The 20191-nt window shown below is 41.7% G+C and overlaps 3 protein-coding genes and 2 non-coding genes across 8 annotated transcripts; 2 read left to right on the forward strand and 3 right to left on the reverse strand.

Annotated features, from left to right (window-relative positions):
• The first annotated feature begins 41 nt into the window (after positions 1–41).
• Positions 42–2842, forward strand: LOC135332207 (dihydropteridine reductase-like). Its single transcript, XM_064527575.1, has 7 exons — positions 42–195; positions 370–462; positions 1092–1188; positions 1245–1332; positions 1587–1639; positions 1751–1859; positions 2468–2842. The coding sequence occupies exons 1-7, from the start codon at positions 112–114 to the stop codon at positions 2655–2657; spliced, it is 714 nt and encodes a 237-aa protein (XP_064383645.1). The 5' UTR covers positions 42–111; the 3' UTR covers positions 2658–2842.
• Positions 2806–6375, reverse strand: LOC135332206 (uncharacterized). Its single transcript, XM_064527574.1, has 7 exons — positions 6228–6375; positions 5963–6128; positions 5604–5779; positions 4469–4573; positions 4055–4212; positions 3728–3809; positions 2806–3048 (listed from the first exon to the last, which is right to left on the reverse strand). The coding sequence occupies exons 1-7, from the start codon at positions 6255–6257 to the stop codon at positions 2914–2916; spliced, it is 852 nt and encodes a 283-aa protein (XP_064383644.1). The 5' UTR covers positions 6258–6375; the 3' UTR covers positions 2806–2913.
• Positions 6376–6442: 67 nt separating this feature from the next.
• On the forward strand, positions 6443–20159 carry LOC135332195 (early endosome antigen 1-like). 4 transcript variants are annotated; one of them, XM_064527560.1, is made up of 29 exons: positions 6443–6580; positions 6951–7163; positions 7305–7370; positions 7580–7789; positions 7903–7989; positions 8061–8186; positions 8235–8354; positions 8665–8952; positions 9757–10011; positions 10209–10508; positions 12403–12903; positions 13075–13177; positions 13274–13330; positions 13414–13532; positions 13920–14078; positions 14247–14357; positions 14783–15344; positions 15811–15956; positions 16188–16320; positions 16813–17003; positions 17130–17246; positions 17305–17346; positions 17654–17788; positions 18095–18160; positions 18338–18427; positions 18660–18770; positions 19119–19285; positions 19455–19544; positions 19910–20159. In XM_064527560.1, exons 2-29 carry the CDS (start codon positions 6984–6986, stop codon positions 20007–20009), a joined length of 4632 nt encoding a protein of 1543 aa, XP_064383630.1. In that variant the 5' UTR covers positions 6443–6580; positions 6951–6983; the 3' UTR covers positions 20010–20159. The 4 variants fall into 4 exon arrangements, with proteins under 4 accessions (XP_064383630.1, XP_064383627.1, XP_064383628.1 ...); XM_064527557.1 differs by lacking the exon at positions 6443–6580 and having other exon boundaries at positions 6727–7163; XM_064527558.1 differs by lacking the exon at positions 6443–6580 and having other exon boundaries at positions 6727–7163; positions 18341–18427.
• On the reverse strand, positions 11576–11652 carry Trnar-acg (transfer RNA arginine (anticodon ACG)). Its single transcript has one exon. It is a non-coding gene; the product is annotated as a tRNA-Arg (tRNA).
• On the reverse strand, positions 12217–12289 carry Trnar-acg (transfer RNA arginine (anticodon ACG)). The gene has a single exon. It is a non-coding gene; the product is annotated as a tRNA-Arg (tRNA).
• Positions 20160–20191: the final 32 nt, after the last annotated feature.

Below are 20191 nucleotides of genomic sequence, written 5' to 3' on the forward strand. Positions count from 1 at the left end.
GAAAATTTATGTGCCTTTGTTTACTTTCAGAAGAGGATGGAGTATTTTAACTGGGCGTGACTTAAAATCGGCACGCCTATAATTATATCGAAAACTGAACTGTGCAGAACAATGGCGGTTCCTCGTGTGTTGGTGTATGGGGGTAAAGGTGCCCTGGGCTCTGCTGTAGTGAACATGTTCAAGACAAAGAATTGGGTGACTTTAAACTGCATGTGTTTGCATGCAGCCATATATAAATTACACCCACCATCTTATACTAATGTATAAAGCATCACTTGGACATTTCCCATTATGATATCACCATTTTTGTGCATACCAGTAGTACAACAGCATACTCATTCTTTCCATGCTGCATGCACACATGTGTAGTGGGTGTGCTCTGTGGACCTGTTTGAGTGTGAGGCTGCTGATTGCAACGTCACCCTCACTCCAACTGACAGCTGGACCAGCCAAGCAGAGGAGGTGATGTAGTTAGAGCTATAAGTGTACGTGTACGTTGGTTAGGAGCATTGCTGCCTGCTTTCCAACCCACACCATGTAGCCTGACGTAGTGCATCTTGCACAAGGTGACACCAGAGGAGGCTGGAACCACTTGACCTTAGCTAATTAAGATCACTAATTGGACACTTCTCTTGCCGACTACTTTAAGCTTATATCTGTAAGTTTAAAAGGTTATTTTTCAGGGGGGGGTCAAATTTTATTTTTGCCAATATTGCTCAGAAGCAGAGATACAAGTCTCAAAGCCAGGACCTCGAGAACAAGCCGCTCATGATATCGAGGCTAGTACAAGAGCAAGACTTTTGATTGTATCTCTGCTTCTGAGCAAAATTGGCGAAAATAAAATTTGCCCCCCCTGCAAAATAAACTTACAGACACTAAAACTAGGCTTGAAGTAGTCTGCAAGAGAAGTTTGGAGAAATCCAATTAGTGACCTTAATTAGCTACAGTCAAGTGGTTCCAGCCTCCTCTGAGGTGACACATTACTGTAGTCGGCCCACTTAAAATAAATGCGCAAGAGGCACATATCTCTTTTTTGTTTTGTGAGGTATCCTTTAGTATTATTTTGTCGATTGCTACTGATTTAATTGCAGGTTTCTAGCAAAGTTGATGGTGCACTAGGTGACAGTAAAGTGGATGCCATTGTGTGTGTAGCTGGAGGATGGGCAGGTGGTAATGCTGCTTCCAACGGTGGGGTCACTTGTAGACTGACTACTCATGAGATGATGCACTGTATTATTGTGTAGAGTATGTGAAGAACTGCGATCTGATGTGGAAACAGAGTGTGTGGACATCTGTGCTTGCGTCACAGATTGCTGCTAAGCATCTCAACAGGTGCAGATACGTACACAGTGTAAGGAACTGGGTGTAGATCTCAACTGGGGCTTACAACAATATTGTGTACTCCTAATTCTCCAATTTACATACCGGATATAGCGCCAAATTTGGTTGCAAATGATTGCTGTGTGAAGGGGCTATCCTGAAAAAATCCGCTGTTGTAAATTTAGAATCTGTCTGAAGCTTGTTTCAGGCAGGCTGTGGGTAATGGGACTTTTATATATATGCACTGTCATTTTTCACTGCTGCAGTGGAGGTTTCCTGCTACTGACTGGCGCCAAAGCTGGTCTGGAAGGAACACCTGGTGAGTGGGATCTCATACCTGTGTCCTCGCACTTCATTGTCGTAAATGTCAAGTTCGTTCAACAAGCATGTAGAAATTATTTTGGCTGTAGTCAGGCATATGTCCATGCAGGGATGATCGGATACGGGATGGCAAAGGCAGCTGTTCACCAGCTGGTGGCGAGTCTCTCTCAACCAAAGAGTGGAATGCCAGAGAATAGCTCTGTCGTTGCAATCCTACCGTGAGTATTACAGGTTAAAATAATTATATGCAATCGTGCAGTTTGAAACTAGAGCACTGAAATGCTAACCCTCGGCTGTTGACATGAATAATATAGATCCTAGAGGAGAGTATTACGATAAATGCCTTAGTATGTACACATGCATGAGCATGGTAGCTGGCTAGAGGCATGCCATGAAACATGCACTCTGGACTATGATCACTGAAAAGTCAGTCAGCAAAGAAGACTGGAGTCTTAGAATAGTTATGGCTCCTGGTATGCTATTCTATATACATTGTAGCTTTCTACTTGTGACCCTTTGTTCCTGGTAATACATACCTCGAATAAAGGCCGCGTGTAACTAGCTAGCCATGTAGCCAACGTGCAAGTTTAATAGCTTTTGCTTTAAATCAAAATCTGCCTGCAGCGCTATGGAATCCAGGTAAGCAGACTCAGAAAGTACAAAAAGAGAAACGAACCAACTACTATAACTCGAGGCCGCTCACGCACCTGGTTAGTGAGAATCTTTCGTCTCATTTCAACCCATGCCTTTTATAGCTATGCATGCAGCATTCAATTAACATCCACGCAATGTATACAATTATATTTGGGAATCGATCCACATGCAGAGTGACCCTGAACACCCCTGCAAATCGCAAAGCGATGCCAAATGCTGACTTTGCTCAGTGGACACCTCTGGACGAGTTGGCCAGTCGGCTTGTCAGCTGGAGCGCTGGCGAGGATAGACCCCCTCCCTCCACCAATCTCCTGCAGGTGGTCACAGTGGACGGGGTTACCACCTACACCCCCGTCAACTGATTGACTACTGGACTATAGATGTACTAAGAGTATAATTATATACATACTGCTATAAACTTGTCTAGCTCTGTTCTCATACTGATACATGCAGTGTACATACATACATTTATCTGTCCCTATTATATAATTATATACCGAGTATTGAAACTCACTTTTTGTTTAAAAAATCATTGCACATTTGTCAATCATATATGCACATGCATGACTGTATATACACCAACACCTGCATGTGTTGATTTATAGAGCTAGGACACAATTATAAAACAAGCAGTGAACGGTCGATGGTGGTGGAAGTTCTATACATTTTGAGTCCGAGGAACAGTCCGATACATATTGCCACGATGATGAGAGTGCACCATATGGGGTGTACGGACCAATAGAGTGAGAATATCTGCAAAGTGAAACAAATTCGACCAATTCCACTGTGTACCGGTATAGTATATAATATACATGCACTAATTATGTTTACAGTCAGACCTAGTCTCGCAAGCCACGCCCCTTCACTCAAAGAAGGGTCGATCTGGCAATAATGTGCAGGTGGAGTTGCCCAGTTAAGTACTCACTCTGCTGCTTAGCTAATATGACATCATGTGGGTGTGTTTTATGGTATGAGTGGGTTGATAATGACCTTTTACAAATCTACAATCTGATTGGAAGTGCCAAGATCCTGGCGCAGGGGACAACTCCATACTGTTGCCAGACACTTCTTCAAGTGAAGGGGTGTGGCTTGTGCGACTAATTCAGGCAATGCATGAGTATAATAGGAGGATTTAAGGTGTACAGTGGTACCGCTTTACGGCCACCTCAGATGAATGACCATAATCTAATTAGGTCCAGTGTTGGAGGTTCTAGTGGCCCCCTAGACAACGAGTCCTAGGATCCAATGCATGACTCAAAACAAGATTCAGTGACCCCCAGCAAAGAACACACAATGATGATTGTGTATGCACAAATGTATTAGTCAGTTATTGTTGTCAGTTGCGCTTCAACAAGATCGAAAATGCTAACACATCAATAAAGAAAAGGGGCGGGGCGGGGCTTAAGGCCTGTTTTCACCACCCTACGCTCACCTGTGACAGAAGCTCCACCTCGTGTACATGCTCAGAACTACCACCGGCAATGTACACTGTCTTGTGACCACTCACACGGCATCTATATAGAGAGAAAAAATGAAGTTCTTGTTCCCAATTTCACTCTCAAACAGCTACCAAAAGGAATACAGTCACTAGACTAGCTTATATGGTTTGTCTAATCTTGGTTTAATTTTCTACAGGTATATAGTCCGTACACGGTGAGCTACATGTAGGTCAAAGTAGTTAAATTAGAAGCAGGATTTTTTTAGACATCAACCAATCAGTTGCATGCAAAAAGCGTATCTTTGCAGTAACCCTGCTCACCTTGAAAGAAGTTCCAGGCTGAGTGAGGAGGCGTCCTGTGATACGTGTGAGCAGGCCTTCAGCCACACCGCCCGGCTGAGAGAGAAAGATGTAGCATTCTCACCACCAGAGAGAGACAGGGTGAGGGGAAATGAGAGGATACCAAGAAGAATGTGTGACTGTGTGTGGGTGTGAGGGTCAGGGTAAGTGTTTCACTGTGATTGTGTATATTAACATGAAGCAATAGTAGAGTCAGCGAATGACACCCACAAAAAGGTATAAGTGCATAGCCCAAAATTGAAGAATACAGTCAATGAAACTGAAGATCCCAACTATGTGTGTGTATATAAGTATACACGTGTGTTATTGTGCAAGCAAGCATTGAACAATTAAATGTTATCTAAGTACCCCTTACAACACTTAGATAACACTTACTGTGTCTGTGTGCTTGGCTAGTGCCATGTCACACTCTTTCTTCACCACTGGGATCACTAGCTGAGGAAGGAGCTCTGAAATGGACACGGATGTGTCAGCAACCACCTGTACATACAGCAGCCAAAATAGAAACACTGCATTGAGTAACATATAATTTTGTGATACATTCAGACATAACATCTTTATGTTAATAGAGTAAACCACCGATTATCGAACACGTGCTATTTTTGAACGCTTGTTCTCAAAGACAGTGGCTCAGAGCACTAAGCTGATAGTACCTAGGTATAGACAAGGTAAGGCTCTATTCAAGTCCAAACTCACGGCCAACAAAAAGCTTCTTCGGCGGAGTGACAGGGCCAAATACTCAACTATTGGAACAGATTTGTAGCCATGACATAATGTAGTGTAGCCATGACATAATACTGCAACTTTAGGAAAAAAATGGAGATTATGAATAAAAAGGTATTAATCGTTCGGATTTTGATGGCAATACTGGATACAGCTCTGGTTTCGAGGTCTGACTCCAAACCATTAGACAATGGTGGCCTCTTGAAAAAGTCCAGTATTGCCATCAAAATCCGAATGACTATTGCCTTTTTCTTTATAATCTCCGGTGTAGCCATGACATAATACTGCAACTTTCGGAAAAAAATGGAGATTATGAGTATTAATCATTCGGATTTTGATGGCAATACTGGACTTTTTCAAGAGGCCACCATTGTCTAACGGTTTGGAGTCAGACCTCGAAACCAGAGCTGTACATAATTTACTGGTTGTAGATTACGGTCATGCATTGTAGCTAGCTGCTTAGAGCCTTCTGTCGATACGAGAGAGAGAGTTCGAAGAATCGTGGTTATGTTCGAACTAAATCTGTTCCAATAGTTAAGTATTTGGCCCTGTCACTCCGCCGAAGAAGCTTTTTGTTGGCCGTGAGTTTGGACTTGAATAGAGCCTTACCTTGTCTATACCTAGGTACTATCAGCTTAGTGCTCTGAGCTGCTGTCCTCGAGAACAAGCTTTCGAAAATAGCACGTGTTCGATAATCGGTTGTTTACTCTAGCAAGGTACACTGTGGCTACCAATTTTAAAAACATGCACATAACAGAAATTCAACAGTGTACTGTACGCCACTAACCGCCATGACAGTGAAGTGGGCCTTCTTAAAACCTTCTAACACACTGCTTGTGAAAGTGGACCGCCTTGTGATTTTCTCGACATGGTAACCTTTGATCTTGGCTGATTGGAGGTCAAACTTCACAGGCTCATAAACAGACAATAAAAACTCAGGCTCCAACTCGTGTTTTGATAAGGCTGGGTTTGGTGTGTGTGAATAATACGATAAAAAGACTTATACACATGGATTTGAGAACATTACAAAGAATTCATTTGAGTCTCACATTAGTAGGATTTCAAGCTCCCAGGCTAAAGGGGGGGTCTCCAAAACAGAGGCTCAACTAATATCAAGGGTCAAGAGTTTGCTCACATGTGACTCACACTGAATGATATTCTGGCAAATTTGTTTGATGTTGTCCTGGTCAACATCGAGAACCACAACGGACACCTTGCGAAACTTTTGTGGGCGTGGCTCAACATGCATCAGCGAAGAGGGGGAAGAGTTGATCCACATCACAGCAGCAAAAATCACACACCCAAGGAAACTCTGCAAAAAGGAACACACTTACCCCAGCTGGTCAAAGTACAAGTAGCTAGCTAGGACCTGTTGCCACATACACACTGAGTAGATTACTTTTAAGCTCACCAATAATGCAACCAGTAGCCTGGACCTCATGAATCATAACAGCCCTGAGTATCTTCTTCGTTCCACAGTCCTAGTACAAGCAAACACTCAGATCAGAGAGCTAGAGACAGTACAGAGGTAGCCTCGATCCCAGCCCCTCTAGTGAGAGGGGCTGGGATCGAGGCTAGTACAGAGGGATCAAGAACATGTGTTTTGTGGTTGACCCTTCTGGAGCTGAATTTCAAAAGGGGGCGTATCTCAGCATAATTATTGTGAGTTGCATGCTGTCCGTTTCTAATTCTGGCCCCCTTGTCCTAGTCTATAGATCCTTGGACTAAGTTTCAACCACAGAGGCAGACAATCACAATCTACAGGTAAGGTATAACTATGCTCTGTAGACACAATGATCACATTGTCTAGTATCTGTAGTGGGAGTGCTTGTGCCTTATTGAGTTAGTCACACATGATTGCCACTACCATATGAGTATACCCACAATCATGCACAATTCATTCTGTGTGTTTACTGACCCTATATATCATAATAAAAGTACCTATTTGTATATTGCACGCTCCAAATTTGCGTTAGTGCCTTGATTAACAGACCATGAGTTTCAATTCGTAGCTATACAAGCCTCTATTAATTGCTTGTGCTCTATAGCTTGCACTTGTGTGACTGAATAGTGTAGACCTACATGAAGACTCTACTGTGTGAGGTACTAGCTATACGCTCTAAATTATATGCAGAGACCATTCTGCTTGCCGTTGTTGATATCTGAAATGTCTGAGGTGGAGCTGAAGTCACGTGTGGTCCAACTGGAGACAGAGTTGGAACAGGAGAGAGCCAAGTCTAAACAGCTGCAGAATGAAAAGGTCACAGAGCTCGAAGCCATTCAAGAAGCAGCTAGGAGGCATATAGAAGAGTTGAAAAGAAGTTTTGAAGATGAAAAACAGGATCAGGTAAGAATAAATATCGCTTATATAAGGCCAGGAGTTGATACCGAGCATTGGTAATCTAAGGGAGTGGAACAATCTGTACCATTCCTTGTAAATAACCTGAATGACCCACATGGACAGTGTAATAACTATCCTCTTGCTTAGTCTGCCCGCGAGAAGAAGGGGAGGTCAAGCGTGACAGCAAAGTTCAAACAAGAGCTTCGACAACAGGTGAACACACTGAAAGTCTGAGCATAGGCCATCTGTATGATAGAACCTCTCTAATCCAAGCCTCTTAATTGTGGCATATTTAGTCTTAATTATTACTGTTACTGTGTATATGCACTGTTAGTAACTACAACTGTCGGTGAATTGTATATCATAGTACTTTCACTATAAGCAATTCTATTATACATGTATACGTGTACCCACACCATTAGGTTGAGCAAGAGCTGATTACATCATACACCATTGAGCGTAAAAAGATAACACAGGACTTCGACTCCCAATTTAAGTCAGCAGCTGAGGAGATTTCTCGTCTCAAAGCCACCCTCAAGAACAAGGACACTCTCTTGCAGGAGAAAGAGAAGGAACTTCGTACCAGTGTTGAGAGAACAGGACGCTCGGAAAGAAAGGCTAGCAAGCAACATGTGAGTAGTGTTGTGAGAGACACCCACACATTTCTTACCTGATTTTATTCACAACCCACAACCCTGTTTGTACTTTCATTTCAACACTTACAATTGCCATACTTTGTGCATAGATTGATGAAGTGGAAAACCATCGCCGCCAAATGCAATCTAAGGAAAAGGAACTGTCTCAACTTGCTGAGAAGCTCTCTCGTACAATGGTGAGAGGCCAGTGTTCTCCTTAGTGTACATGTATGTGCAAGCAATGCCTTCCTCAATTTCATAATTTTAGGCTGACAAAGACAAACTTGTCGAAGATATGAAGCGACTGAAAGAGCCTGATATGTGGGGGCATAGGTCGACCACACCTACCTCTCCCTCGCTCTCCCCAAGTGCTAGCGTTGAGGAGCTATCCGCTGTAAGTAATACACATGTGTGGCTGCTGATAACATTGTCGTCTTTGCAGGTGTCAAAGCAGGTGAGCAGACGAGAGAGAGACATGGTGATACGAAACAGTGAGCTCAGCTTTAGAGTACGCACTCTTGAGGGTTACGTGTCAGACTTTAGGGGAGAGAATGCCGATCTGGTGAGATTGCATGTGTTGTATGTTGGCGGCGTGCACTAGTTTATTACATGATGCTTTGTGTATTGTGGTGTTTTGTGCTCTCCGTTCAATTTCATTCGTGTACTGAGAAAAGTCCAACTAATTTCTCCCCTGGCACTAGCTCATTGCTATAATTGTCATAGAATTATTTGTTGAGTTACTGTAATGATTTAGCTGTAAAATGCAGCTAAGTTCACCAATTTACGTAGGTATAAAAAATAATGTTATAATTATAGGTAGATCAAGGAATTCTTCTCTCAATTAAAGGTATAATAATTCTCCCATTTAACAGAAACAAAAGCTGTCTGAGAGCCGCTCTCAGCTGACACCTCTCAAGGAGCATAACAATAGGCTCAATGTTCGTATCAACGATCTAAACGTCTCCATGCGTTCCAGAGAGAAGAAGGTTATCTCTCTCTCCCAAGAGATTGTGGAGCTGAAGTCGGCCAAGCAGCAGCTGGAGGAGGACTTAACAAGACAGCGCAAGTCTCTCCAACAGCAATTGACAAGGTGTACTACGTTCAGAAATGAGGTACAGAAACTAAATGGCAAGAATCAGTCACTTACAGACACTAACACAGTGAGTTTGTTGATTATTGTACATGGTACGTAGCTTACTGCCATATAGGATGAAATCTGCATTTTAAGCTAAGTATGCCAACAGACTACTTAGTGTGTAAACAAACAAACACTAATATCTGTGTCATGAGGTTTTCTCCTTTGAATTTGTTCTCTGTAGTAGTATTGCTTGCCACCGGTAAGACACAGAATGCATTCTCTTAGGCTCATGCAGCCAATTCTAAAAAATCCAATTCCTTATTAACTAGACCAGAAATTGACAGTGGAACTTTTGATTCAGCTGCGTATGCAGCTGCCATTATGTGTGTGGAACGTTTGCATGGTATGTGTTCAAATTATCCTTTGCACACGTGCAGCACTCGTTATTGAGGGAATGCTTTAGCTGTGCTTAATGATGGCAACTGCTTAGTCTAGTGTCAATTGCAATTAGTATGCAGGTGGATCTACTGTTCAATTTTTGGTTTCTATATTTTACAGCTGCATCTGGCCGACTAAATAGTTATGCTGTACAGACATCTCAAAGTATAGGCCAAAAAGTAAATCCGACTGCCTTGGCATCACAGACACGCCTTTCTATAAATCAAAAAAGTAGCAACTGCTGTGTGTTTTTAGGTCCTAAAACTTCGTGCATTGAGTTGGCGCTTAATTTATTATATAAAGGCGCTGTATATCAAGTATGTACACGGTAACCACAATTATCCCTTTGAGTATACATGCGGTGTGTCTCTACAGCATCATTTATTACCGAAGCGTAATGACTTAAAATTTGTAACTATGCATGCAACATAAATCTCCCTCCCTTCAGCGGTTGCTACTGGCAGTGGACAGACTGGAATCAGATAATAGTGGGCTAGAACAGCAAATGCGGAGTTTCATGCTCGCGTCCCCCACCCCCCTTTCCCCGCCCCCGTCCACTCTGGATGATGATGAAACTTGCTCAGTGAGCTCTGGCTCCAGCTCAATGCACATCCTCGAGGACAGGATCAGTCAAATGGAGTTTGACAAGGATGAGACTGAAATACAGCTGGAAGAATTCAGGGACAAATACGAAGGGATGAAAGTATGAATTAGTAATGGACGCTGAGATCATTCTCTGAATGATTAAGACGTGTATCAATCGTATGAAAATTTATAAATAGATTACGTCGTGATTAGTTAATGTGTTACATGTACACGTGTAGTGTAATGTATATTATAGGCATACATTGTATAATGTGCTGACCCCAATATTCGTCAAAAATTGGTACCTTACCACAGCTTGAATACTCCAGCCTGCGTAGCAAGTACAAGGCTCTCCGTACCACTTACGAAACTGCACAGCAAAAAATGCGTGAACTTCAGGCCAGCTATAGGGAGGAATTAAGCAGAACTGAACGCTTTGAGAAAGAGCGCCTACATTTAGAGGGTGAGCTTGACATGCTCCGACGAGCATCTCAAGACGAGAGTTTATATGATCAAGACCGACAAGTGGTCACCATGGAGTCTCTGCAATTGAAGGTAGACGAGTTGCAGGCACAAGTTGATGAGCTGGAAGAGTTTGTTTGTGATCAGGATATTGTGAGTTGCTCCCCAGTACTGTAGCGTGAGTAGAACCTCTGAGTAATATTATTGTAACTTGTGAATTCATGAGCTTAAATGTGGAGTCCCTAGCTGGGGGCGGGTCTTCAATCAAATGGGATTCCACTCGTGACTGTGGACTACCATAGTAGTAGTCTCATGAATCAGCCACCCTTCCTAGGGGAGAGACCGTCTGAGCACTTTAGTCCAGAGGTCATTGCACAATAGAATGTTAATTATCATTACGTCAGCAGTGGCAGATCTAGAAAAAGTAGTAGGTAGGTGCTGAGCAAGAGAAGTAAGGAGCATCCCACGCGGTAGCGCGCAAAAATCTAGGGTTACGTCCCCTTTTGACGTCATTTCTGGTGGGTACGGTATCAATATAATTTGTTTATTGTGTGGTTTGCATTGCAGAGGTTTAATACTTGCACTCCGTACTTACTTGTCAAGTGTAGTCTGCACTCAGTGCAGCTAGTTAAGCTCTTTTAAAAGACACGACTGTAATAGATAGGTCTACAGCTACTCAGCTAGCTAGTACCAAGTCTGAGAGTGACTTCCACAGCCAATGAGTGATACACAAAGATAATTATTTGTCCAGGGTCAGGGGTGCTTGAGCACCCTCTGCTACCTGCTAGATCCGCCCCTGGTCAGTGTCATAAACCAGAAGAATGCAACGCATGCAAAGGTCAACCGCGAACGCTTGACTAGCAGCTGTGAACTTTTGTTTGGTTTGCTCCAAAAATGTTGCTAAAGGGAAAGGGTTGCACAGGCCTAGTGCAGTCAACTCAACTCAATCTACTATAGCTCCTTGACTGGCTAACAGTAGCCATAGTTAGGCTGACTATAGCGCCAGCTATAAATGCGTTGTACTGTATAGAATGCATATGCTTCTTATCATTGACTTTATTTATTGTCAATACCTAAGCTTCACAGAAACCGGGCGACGCCCCAACTGAAAAAAGTTCAGGCGGTCTCTCCTCTAGGAAGGGCAGCTGATTCATGAGAATGGCTAAACTTTTTGAATTTAGATTGTAAGATGTTAGTTGAACACTACTATTATAACCGTTCGACCCTGCCAGGACTCGAACCTGGAATCCCCTGACTCGTAGTCAGATGCCTTCCTTATCCATTGGGCCACAGGGCCATGCACTTTGTGGTTATTTTAAATGGTTATCAAATTGATAATGACTCATAGAAAACATAGACAAAAATGGGTATATGCTTATACCCCTTTGCTTGCCATTGCTTAAACGGGTGCCCTGTATTGCGTCCATCAGAAATGTCGGAGAGCACACAAAGTTACTAATATCGAGGCATAGTAATTTTAATTAAAAACGTAAGTTTTCGCTCGCCCGAATGTATACGGGGGGATTCAAAGTGGCTGTGCCCCTCGCCTTGTTTTTGCCATTTTTAGCATTTAAACACCCCGGGACGTGATATGTCGGTCTTGCAGTTCCGCAAAGTCTGTTGAAAACATCGAAGATTTCCTGTGCATTAATTATTATTTGCAGGATGAGGGGGGGGGGTTCACAAGAGTATTGGATAGGGCTGGGCTGGGTGGGAGAAATATGCACAGGAATCAGCGAGAATTATTCGGCAGATAATCAGTTAAATAAATCATGCAGCAGGGCGAAATTTTTGAGCGTGGCCTCTAAACAATGAAGGTTTTGCGCTATAATTATGGTATATAAGGTTGGACGCAAAAAAACGACCCTGCCAGGACTCGAACCTGGAATCCCCTGATTCGTAGTCAGATGCCTTATCCATTGGGCCACAGGGCCACATACATCCCTGCTTAGTGTGTGTAGAAATGTGACTTAATTACTAAATACCTAACTTCAACAGTTGAAAATACCGTGTACACGCATTATTACATGTACAATCAATCATGCAGATATGGCTGAAGCAAGAAGAAGCTTGGGCTGCGGAAAAAGAGACTCACGTTTCAACGCTTGAGAAATTGCAAGAAGCTCATCGAATTTTAACTGAAGAAAAAGAGAGACTTGCTGCAACACTCGATCATTTGCAAGAGGCTTTTGCAAAAGAAAAAGATACACTGATATCAACAATTGAGCAATTAAAACAGGTTTCTCACAAGGACAACACTTCCGAATTAGAAGAGATGAACTCACAATTAACTAAGCAGTTGAATGAGGTTCTTCGAAAACAAGTATCTATGGAAGATGAAAACAACCAACTTTCAGAAATGTTGGCAGCTAGAACCAGGGATTTAACCAATCACGAAGACAACGAGACAAGATTCAGTGAGGACTTGATTACGGCGACTGATAAAATTACGTCACAAGAACATAACATTGCGCAACTGAGAGGAGAACTGGAAAATGCAGGCAGAACAAATCTTAAGCTAGAGAAAGACTTCGACAAAGTAAAATATGTGCGTGTGTAATCCACAATGAGTATGATTTACGTAGTGTAAGCATTCAAAACTATAAAACACTATTCAAAATATTTGCAATAAGTTCAAACTGATTCATAGTCAGATGTGCCCATGGCCGTGTGCTCTTATTGATAACACTGGTTTACTGCTTATTTTCTTCACATGCAGGTGCTTCAAGATAGAGATACTGAATACTCTATCCTTGCAGAAAGGTTTGCTCAACTACAAGAGAATGTGATGAAAGCACCCAGCAGTAGTGAGCTTGTATCAGGTGACTCCCAAATTATGAAGGGTGACGAACATAATAATATTATATGTATAATTATATCATGCCATTAATTTTAGTGTGTGATTTTGTTCTGCACAGTTTCTCCCATTGAACCCAAAGTTGAAGGCAATACATACATTGAAGAAAAACAAAAACGTGAGCTAACTAAGTAACCCTTAATTGTGCAATTACATATAAAACCTACGTACATGTATTAACCACTTATGTATGCCCTCCAGCTTTCACTGCTTCTTACTCTCTTGAGACAGCTGATGAGAGTACATCGACTTCCTCTCTGCCACAGTTAGCAGAGCTGAGTCAGCAATACAGGGAGCAGCTAAAGCAGAAAGAGGAGGATGTAAGTATAATTGTGAATAGTTATACGTAACAGTGGAAAATCAGCATTCATTGGTATAATTCTAGGTAAAGACTTAATGCACCTTGTTTCACTGCCCCATGACCTAATTTTCCTTCATAATCAGTGGCAGACCCTCCTGTGTCTCATTATATATGTTCTTAGATAGCTCGTTCTATCAATGGTGTGAAAAACATTTTATCTAGAATGAACATTGAATGGGAAGCTATTGTGAACATGGTTCTGGGCATGCATGGTTATTGGATAAACACATACATGAGGCATATGATCATGCAAGTTGACAGGCGTATGTGGCACATGCGCTGTATGTTAGTTATATCGGGCTATTAAATGTGCCCAAGCCTTCATTGTTTGCTAACATCTACACAGAATGAAGCCCTACATGACTCTCTCTCCCTGGCCCGGACCAACAAAGCTCAGATGAAGGCTCTCCTGGAGGACCTCCAGACCACACTACATACTCAGAGCGAGGACTATCTCTCTCACATCGGTGACAAGGACCAGCAGATCAGCGAGCTCACTGAGCAGGTTGGCAGCAAAATAGATCTCAAATTATATGCTCGCAGATAGTACAAATTCGTAAGTAAAATCAAGGTTTTATCCGTAGTTATCCAGGACTTCTAGATCTTGCTTCATTCACAGCAATAATGTACACCCTTATAAATGCTCCAACTATGTTGTTTTTCATGCATGCAGCTATCTCAAGCCTCGTCCAAGCTGACCAGACTGCGTAGAGCAGTGCCTGTGGGCATCAACCACCAGATGGCATCTGAACTCGGCCACAAAGTCAAGGCCGCACTGAAGACGGTAAGTAAAACTATGTCTTGACTTATTGGAATCAATCAATCAATTCTTCAAGGCTACATGTATATGTATATAGATGTAAAATGGGCATTCTCACCAAATAGCGGCAAAAAATGTTTGGGTAGTTCTCAAAATACAATGTTATATAATTTTATAATTATGAGCCCATCTATCATTGTACAAGAACTTAGTTACCGTACGTATTACTAGAATGTTTTGCGAGAGAAAAATCATTGCGTATAAGCCAAATCAGTAGAAAATGACCCTTTGCACTAACTATATTGTGTTCTGGCAAGGATCGTGTGTCACAGTACTAGTGCGAAGTCATCAAAGATCATAAAGTTCGCATAATTATGTGCGATGCTCGCAAAACATTCTAGTAATACGGTACTAGTATATACATGGTTGCATGGAATTTACACTCACAGCTCTCAGCCAAGGCACGCTCTTCTCCTACTCGCAACTCCAATGTTATGCCTTACTTGCGATCTCTTGAGGAAGCTACAAATGAACTCCTTCACACACTGTTCCCTGGCACCTTTGACGCCGAGTTAACTCCTGTGAACTCCGAAACCACTCTGATCTCTGAGTATAGTACCACCTCAGAGCTAAGCTCGATGTCCGATCAAGACTTGGTTGAAATGTCCACAACCACCCCCGTGGTACACACACCCACACATCTCCCACACTCACAATCATCCCCCCTGTCCCAAGAGGAGGTAGACTACCCATTGCCCCGAGGCATTCCACAAACGTTCCCCATCAAATCAAGAGAGACTTCACCTAGTACTAGAACGCAAGCTTGGAGAGAATCTTCCTTCCCATTTCACCCTGTGGAAGATTTGTTGAATGGTGAGCCGAGCATGAAGAAGAAAGAGGGAGCGTCGAATGGTCTGCAAGAAGCTCGTGTGTTTGTGGCAGTGTTAGACTATGATCCCAAGTCGATGTGCGTCACTGGGCAGCCTGGCGATGAGCTCAGCTTCAATACTGGTGAGTGGTTACCGTAGAGTGCACCTGTAATTAAATACCTACGCATACCACTGTTGTTTATCCACACTGAATGATTGATAAACTGCTTGCACTATATGCGGCATACGATGTCATTGTGCAATGTGTACATGTACTGTATATACATAACTTCATATCTGATGGAATCTTTCACTGCTACGTTAGCCATGGCTCGGATTAAAATTTTATTCCTTAATAGTCCATCAAATTATGCCCATTTTTTAAGTTCGCTATCGATAGCTTCACCAGTTTAATTGTGCTCTTCTTCCACCATTCCAGACAACTTGAAGCTGATGAATAAAACTTTTTTCTGGTTACACACGTATATTTTCGTTCATTTCAAATTGCATGTTCCTAAGCGTGCTGCGTGTAGTTCCTTTCAAATGTAGCAAGTATTTTTATGGTCAAGCTGCTTTGTATGACTATTGACGTCACTGATTCCCCCCAGGCGCTGTTCTGGCAGTTAATGGCAATATGGATGGCGAGGGATACTACACGGCAACATTCGAGGGTATTACAGGACGAGTGCCTGCTAACTTCATTCAGGAGGTCGACGTCTCTGACCCCGCCATGAAGAATAGGCTCTTCAATCAGGTGCACCTAGCCTATACTTACCATTCCCACACTATTCACTGCTGTACATAGCTATTATATTTGATTGGACCTTAACTTGAAACTATATAAACTATCGCAATTATGATTACTTTTTAATCGGGTGCAGGTGTATGCATCAGCGGGTACAGGAGCAGTGTCTTATGTAGAAATACATGCATGTACTAATTTGTGCTTCTATGTTTATTGTGGGCCACTTGTTCTTGCTTGCAGACATTAGGGTCGCCGTTACCAACTGACTCGTACAAGGTGCCTTCAAGACATACCCTTTCGACCGCACTTACTGAGACGAGTCTTTTAGAGTCATTTGCAAGCAGTCACCTTAAAACACCAGCTGGAGCTACAGGTATATGTATCGTCTGTAAAGAACCTCTACTTTGTATATTAATCATAACACCAATTTAATTCAGCGTGTATATGCAACCAGCTACTCTTTGGCCAATACATAAGTATATACTCTCTGCTCTCTAGCTAACTAAAATTATGATTAGACACTAGTTGATAAGATCTACATGGGAAGTACATGGGAAAAATGCCTCAGAGCAGGTATACTATGAGACTTAGTATACCTGCAAATTTACTTAGTATACCTAGTATTCTGTTGTCAAGTAGTTGTATTGTAGTCAAGCGGTTTGCGCATGCGCACTAGTATCTAGACACTGTTTTGTTGGTGTCCATATGATTTAGAAGCCCTCAGCCACTTTAGTACCCTCGCTACGCTTGGGATACTAAATCAGTGCCTTTGGGCTTCTAAATCCCATAGACACCTCCAAAACAGTGTCTAACTATTATTTATCGGCCCTACTAATTTAATTAAATCAGTCAAATTTTTTTCCAGGGTGTCCAAATCCTCCTGCACACTTCAAAGTGGATAAAGCTTTAGGAAACAGTGTTCTTTTGGTTACTTGGCAACCTCCCAAGATGGACTCATCGGATGGTAACTATAGCAATGGTTGTTTTGTAACAGGCTATCAACTATACGTCAATGGAGAGACAAAGAACTTGATTAGTGGAGCAATGCACACTAAGGTTAGTTCTTGTCATCACGGCATGTACAAAATTGACCTTAAGATGTTGGTGAATTTGCTTTAAATAATAATTATGTACATAATTATAGAGTTAAAATACCTATAGTGTTTTTAAAAACCTTTGCAGGCAACTTTTGTCGAACTCAACCTATTGCAACCACTCACTCTGGGTATATCCACATGTGCTGTCAACGGGAAGAGCTCAAAGGTCATCACCATTCACTATCAACCCAGGCCACTGAGTGTAAGTTACTATCGCGTGTGCTTTAATTACATTAATTATAAATTATACACATGTACAGGCTGTTACTTCTCCCAGCCCAGAGCCAGAGCAGTACAGAACGGTGAGCACTATTATCATTACTGAATGGATTTATGCATTGTAGATTAATGAGTTGTCCAACAGGTTATAGGGACTTAGTTAAACGCCCTGAGTTTATTGTAGAAGTTCCACATTAGGACCGCACTCCACTGTAACATAAATGCATACATAATTTTTTGAGAAAAAAATAATACTGATTAGTGCGGTCACAATAATTATGTACGCACATTATCATACATACGGCATACATTTTACAGTTTATATACCACTGCATAATACCCACATGCAATTTATTATTCTATTTTACTGCGTAACACTCCGTGACACAGTTCATAGCACTGTATGACTACGACCCTGTGAAGAGCTCCCCGTGTGACCACCCCGAGTTTGAGCTGGCACTGTGTGAGGGAGACCTGCTCATGGTCTATGGACAAGAAATGGAGGACGGCTTCATGGTTGGAGAGGTAATTAGGAGAAGGTGGTGTGTTGCCTTAACAATGTGTACTTGTGTGAAAACAATCCATTAACTATCTGACTCTTACTTGCAAATTGCATGGCAATTAATAACAATAAGTACATGTACGTGTGAATGGTTAGTACTTATAGGCTACAATTATATACATGTTACATGCATGTATTCTGGACAATAAAAATGGTATGGAGTGTTTACAGCATAAATGTATATACCCATTTTTAAGCCTCTGGAGCTTCTTAAATAGCTCATTACTGTAATTATCCTCGTCGTACTGTAACACACACACTCCTTCCAGTTAAATGGCCAAAGAGGACTTGTGCCAGCTAGCTTTATAAATGAGGTCAAGAAACCGCACATTAAGGTGAGCTGCCACCCGCAGGAACGGGGCGGGGCTATATAAATTCATGGCGTTTAGCATTTGTCCCTTTGCAGAGAAATTCTTCTATTTATTGCAGCCAAAACACTGTCATTTCTTTTGTATATAATAGAGAACTGCTAACATCGTTCTTATTCATGAGGTCCACTGTATTTAATGCAGCAGTCTAGCCAGATGGGGTCCAGCGTCACTGAATCAGTGCGATCACAGTCTGCTTCACCTTCCATACCCAAACTACCAGGAACCACAACAGTACGTTCATAGCACGCCTACATGTATACTAGCTCAAACATAGTCATGTCAGTGATATCTATGACGCAGTCAAGAGAAAAGGGTCCACTTTGTATTTAACCCCATTTTCTATTCAGTAATACTATAGTCATTGATAACTTTGAAACTTCAAATGAATATTATAATTATGTCTGATTTAGAATTATACTTAGCTGTTTGTTACCTTCCCCCCCTCGCCTTATGCCTCCTTCAGCTGATGATAGCCTCGTTCGACTATGACCCAGAGAGGGATTCCCCCAATCCCAACTCTGAGATGGAGCTAGGTTTCAAGAGAGGAGATGAAATCACTGTGTTTGGGAAAATAGTGAGCATAAATTAGAATAGCAACAAATCATCAATTTTAACATCGAAGTACAACATTTTACTATTCCTATAATTGTCATACTAAGATACGGTGCTGTACACAATGCAAATTATCATACTACCGGTAAGCCTTTCGTGACACCTTCGTCAAAATATTCATAACTGGTTGTTGTATTCTTTTGTGCACAGTAGGTATCCATTCAAAGTTAATGGGCATGTGGTAGAATGTATATCTAGCAAAAACTAGCTATAGCATTCACATTGTACATGTGCAAAAGTGTTGCATTAAATTGTTTACACAAGTTTGTGCAGACATCTAAACATTATTCTCACACACCTGTACCCATAGCATGGTGATGGCTACTATAGTGGTCAGCTTGGGGACAAGTTCGGACTAGTCCCATCAAACTTCCTCACTCGGAAACAACCTTCTCATCCTTTGTCCGAATCGTATGAGTGCACAACCACATCAAGACAACAAGATGCAATGTGCACCATAGACAAAAAAGTCTCCGAGTATGTATACACGCAGTAAAGTTTGTTAATGCATTCACTGGCCATTCATCAACAATAAGCATCATAATTATAATTATATCGCAACTGAGAAATAATTCTGGGGTGCTCTATGTAATTAGCTGTTAGTTTGTAAGAGAGTTTAATAATACGGGCTCATCCATTCCTGTAGAGAGGGAGTTCAAAAATCGAATGGATTGAGTAGCTCTGAGCAGCCAGTTCAAACTCCCAAACAAAACGAAGTGAAGACAGAGGCATCAAAGTGAGTATAATTATATATACACTTAATAGTCTAGCTGTATAATTATATATACCGTATGGTGGGTATAAGTTTTGTGGGGTAAAAAAATTTTTTATCTGGAAAGCGGGGATTTCGTGAGTATAAATTTTGTTTAGTCTCATTGCTTGCACTGCATTCATACGTTACGATAAGCCACGCCTACGTTAAAATTTCATGGAGGTCAGCTTGCCCACGAAAATAATGAATTTTTACCCCACGAAAATTACCCGCTATACGGTAATTAAGCATGCTTTAATAGCACAATACTATTATACATAATTTACATTTTTCGAAGTATAGTACATGTATATATACTTCACCCGCATGCATCCACATGCACTGAACAGATCTCCAAAGACAAAATCCTTACCAAAAGGAAAATCAAGAAGGACAGGCTCTCCTTCCGATCCCAAGAAGAAAAGAAGTTTCCGATGGCAAAAATCGTAGCAAGACAATATACCAGAACAACTTTTACACATGCAGTTCCTCCTTTTCTATATTATAGGGCCCTTATTTTTACTGACTGACATGCCAATTTTTAAGTGCAGCTTTTGTGATACATTACATACATCTGTGTAGATGAGTTTTGAACTGTAACTTTGTAGCTAATATCTATAATCTAGCTGCAT

Source organism: Halichondria panicea, chromosome 2 (assembly GCF_963675165.1).
Source record: "Halichondria panicea chromosome 2, odHalPani1.1, whole genome shotgun sequence".
NCBI classification, from domain to species: domain Eukaryota; kingdom Metazoa; phylum Porifera; class Demospongiae; order Suberitida; family Halichondriidae; genus Halichondria; species Halichondria panicea.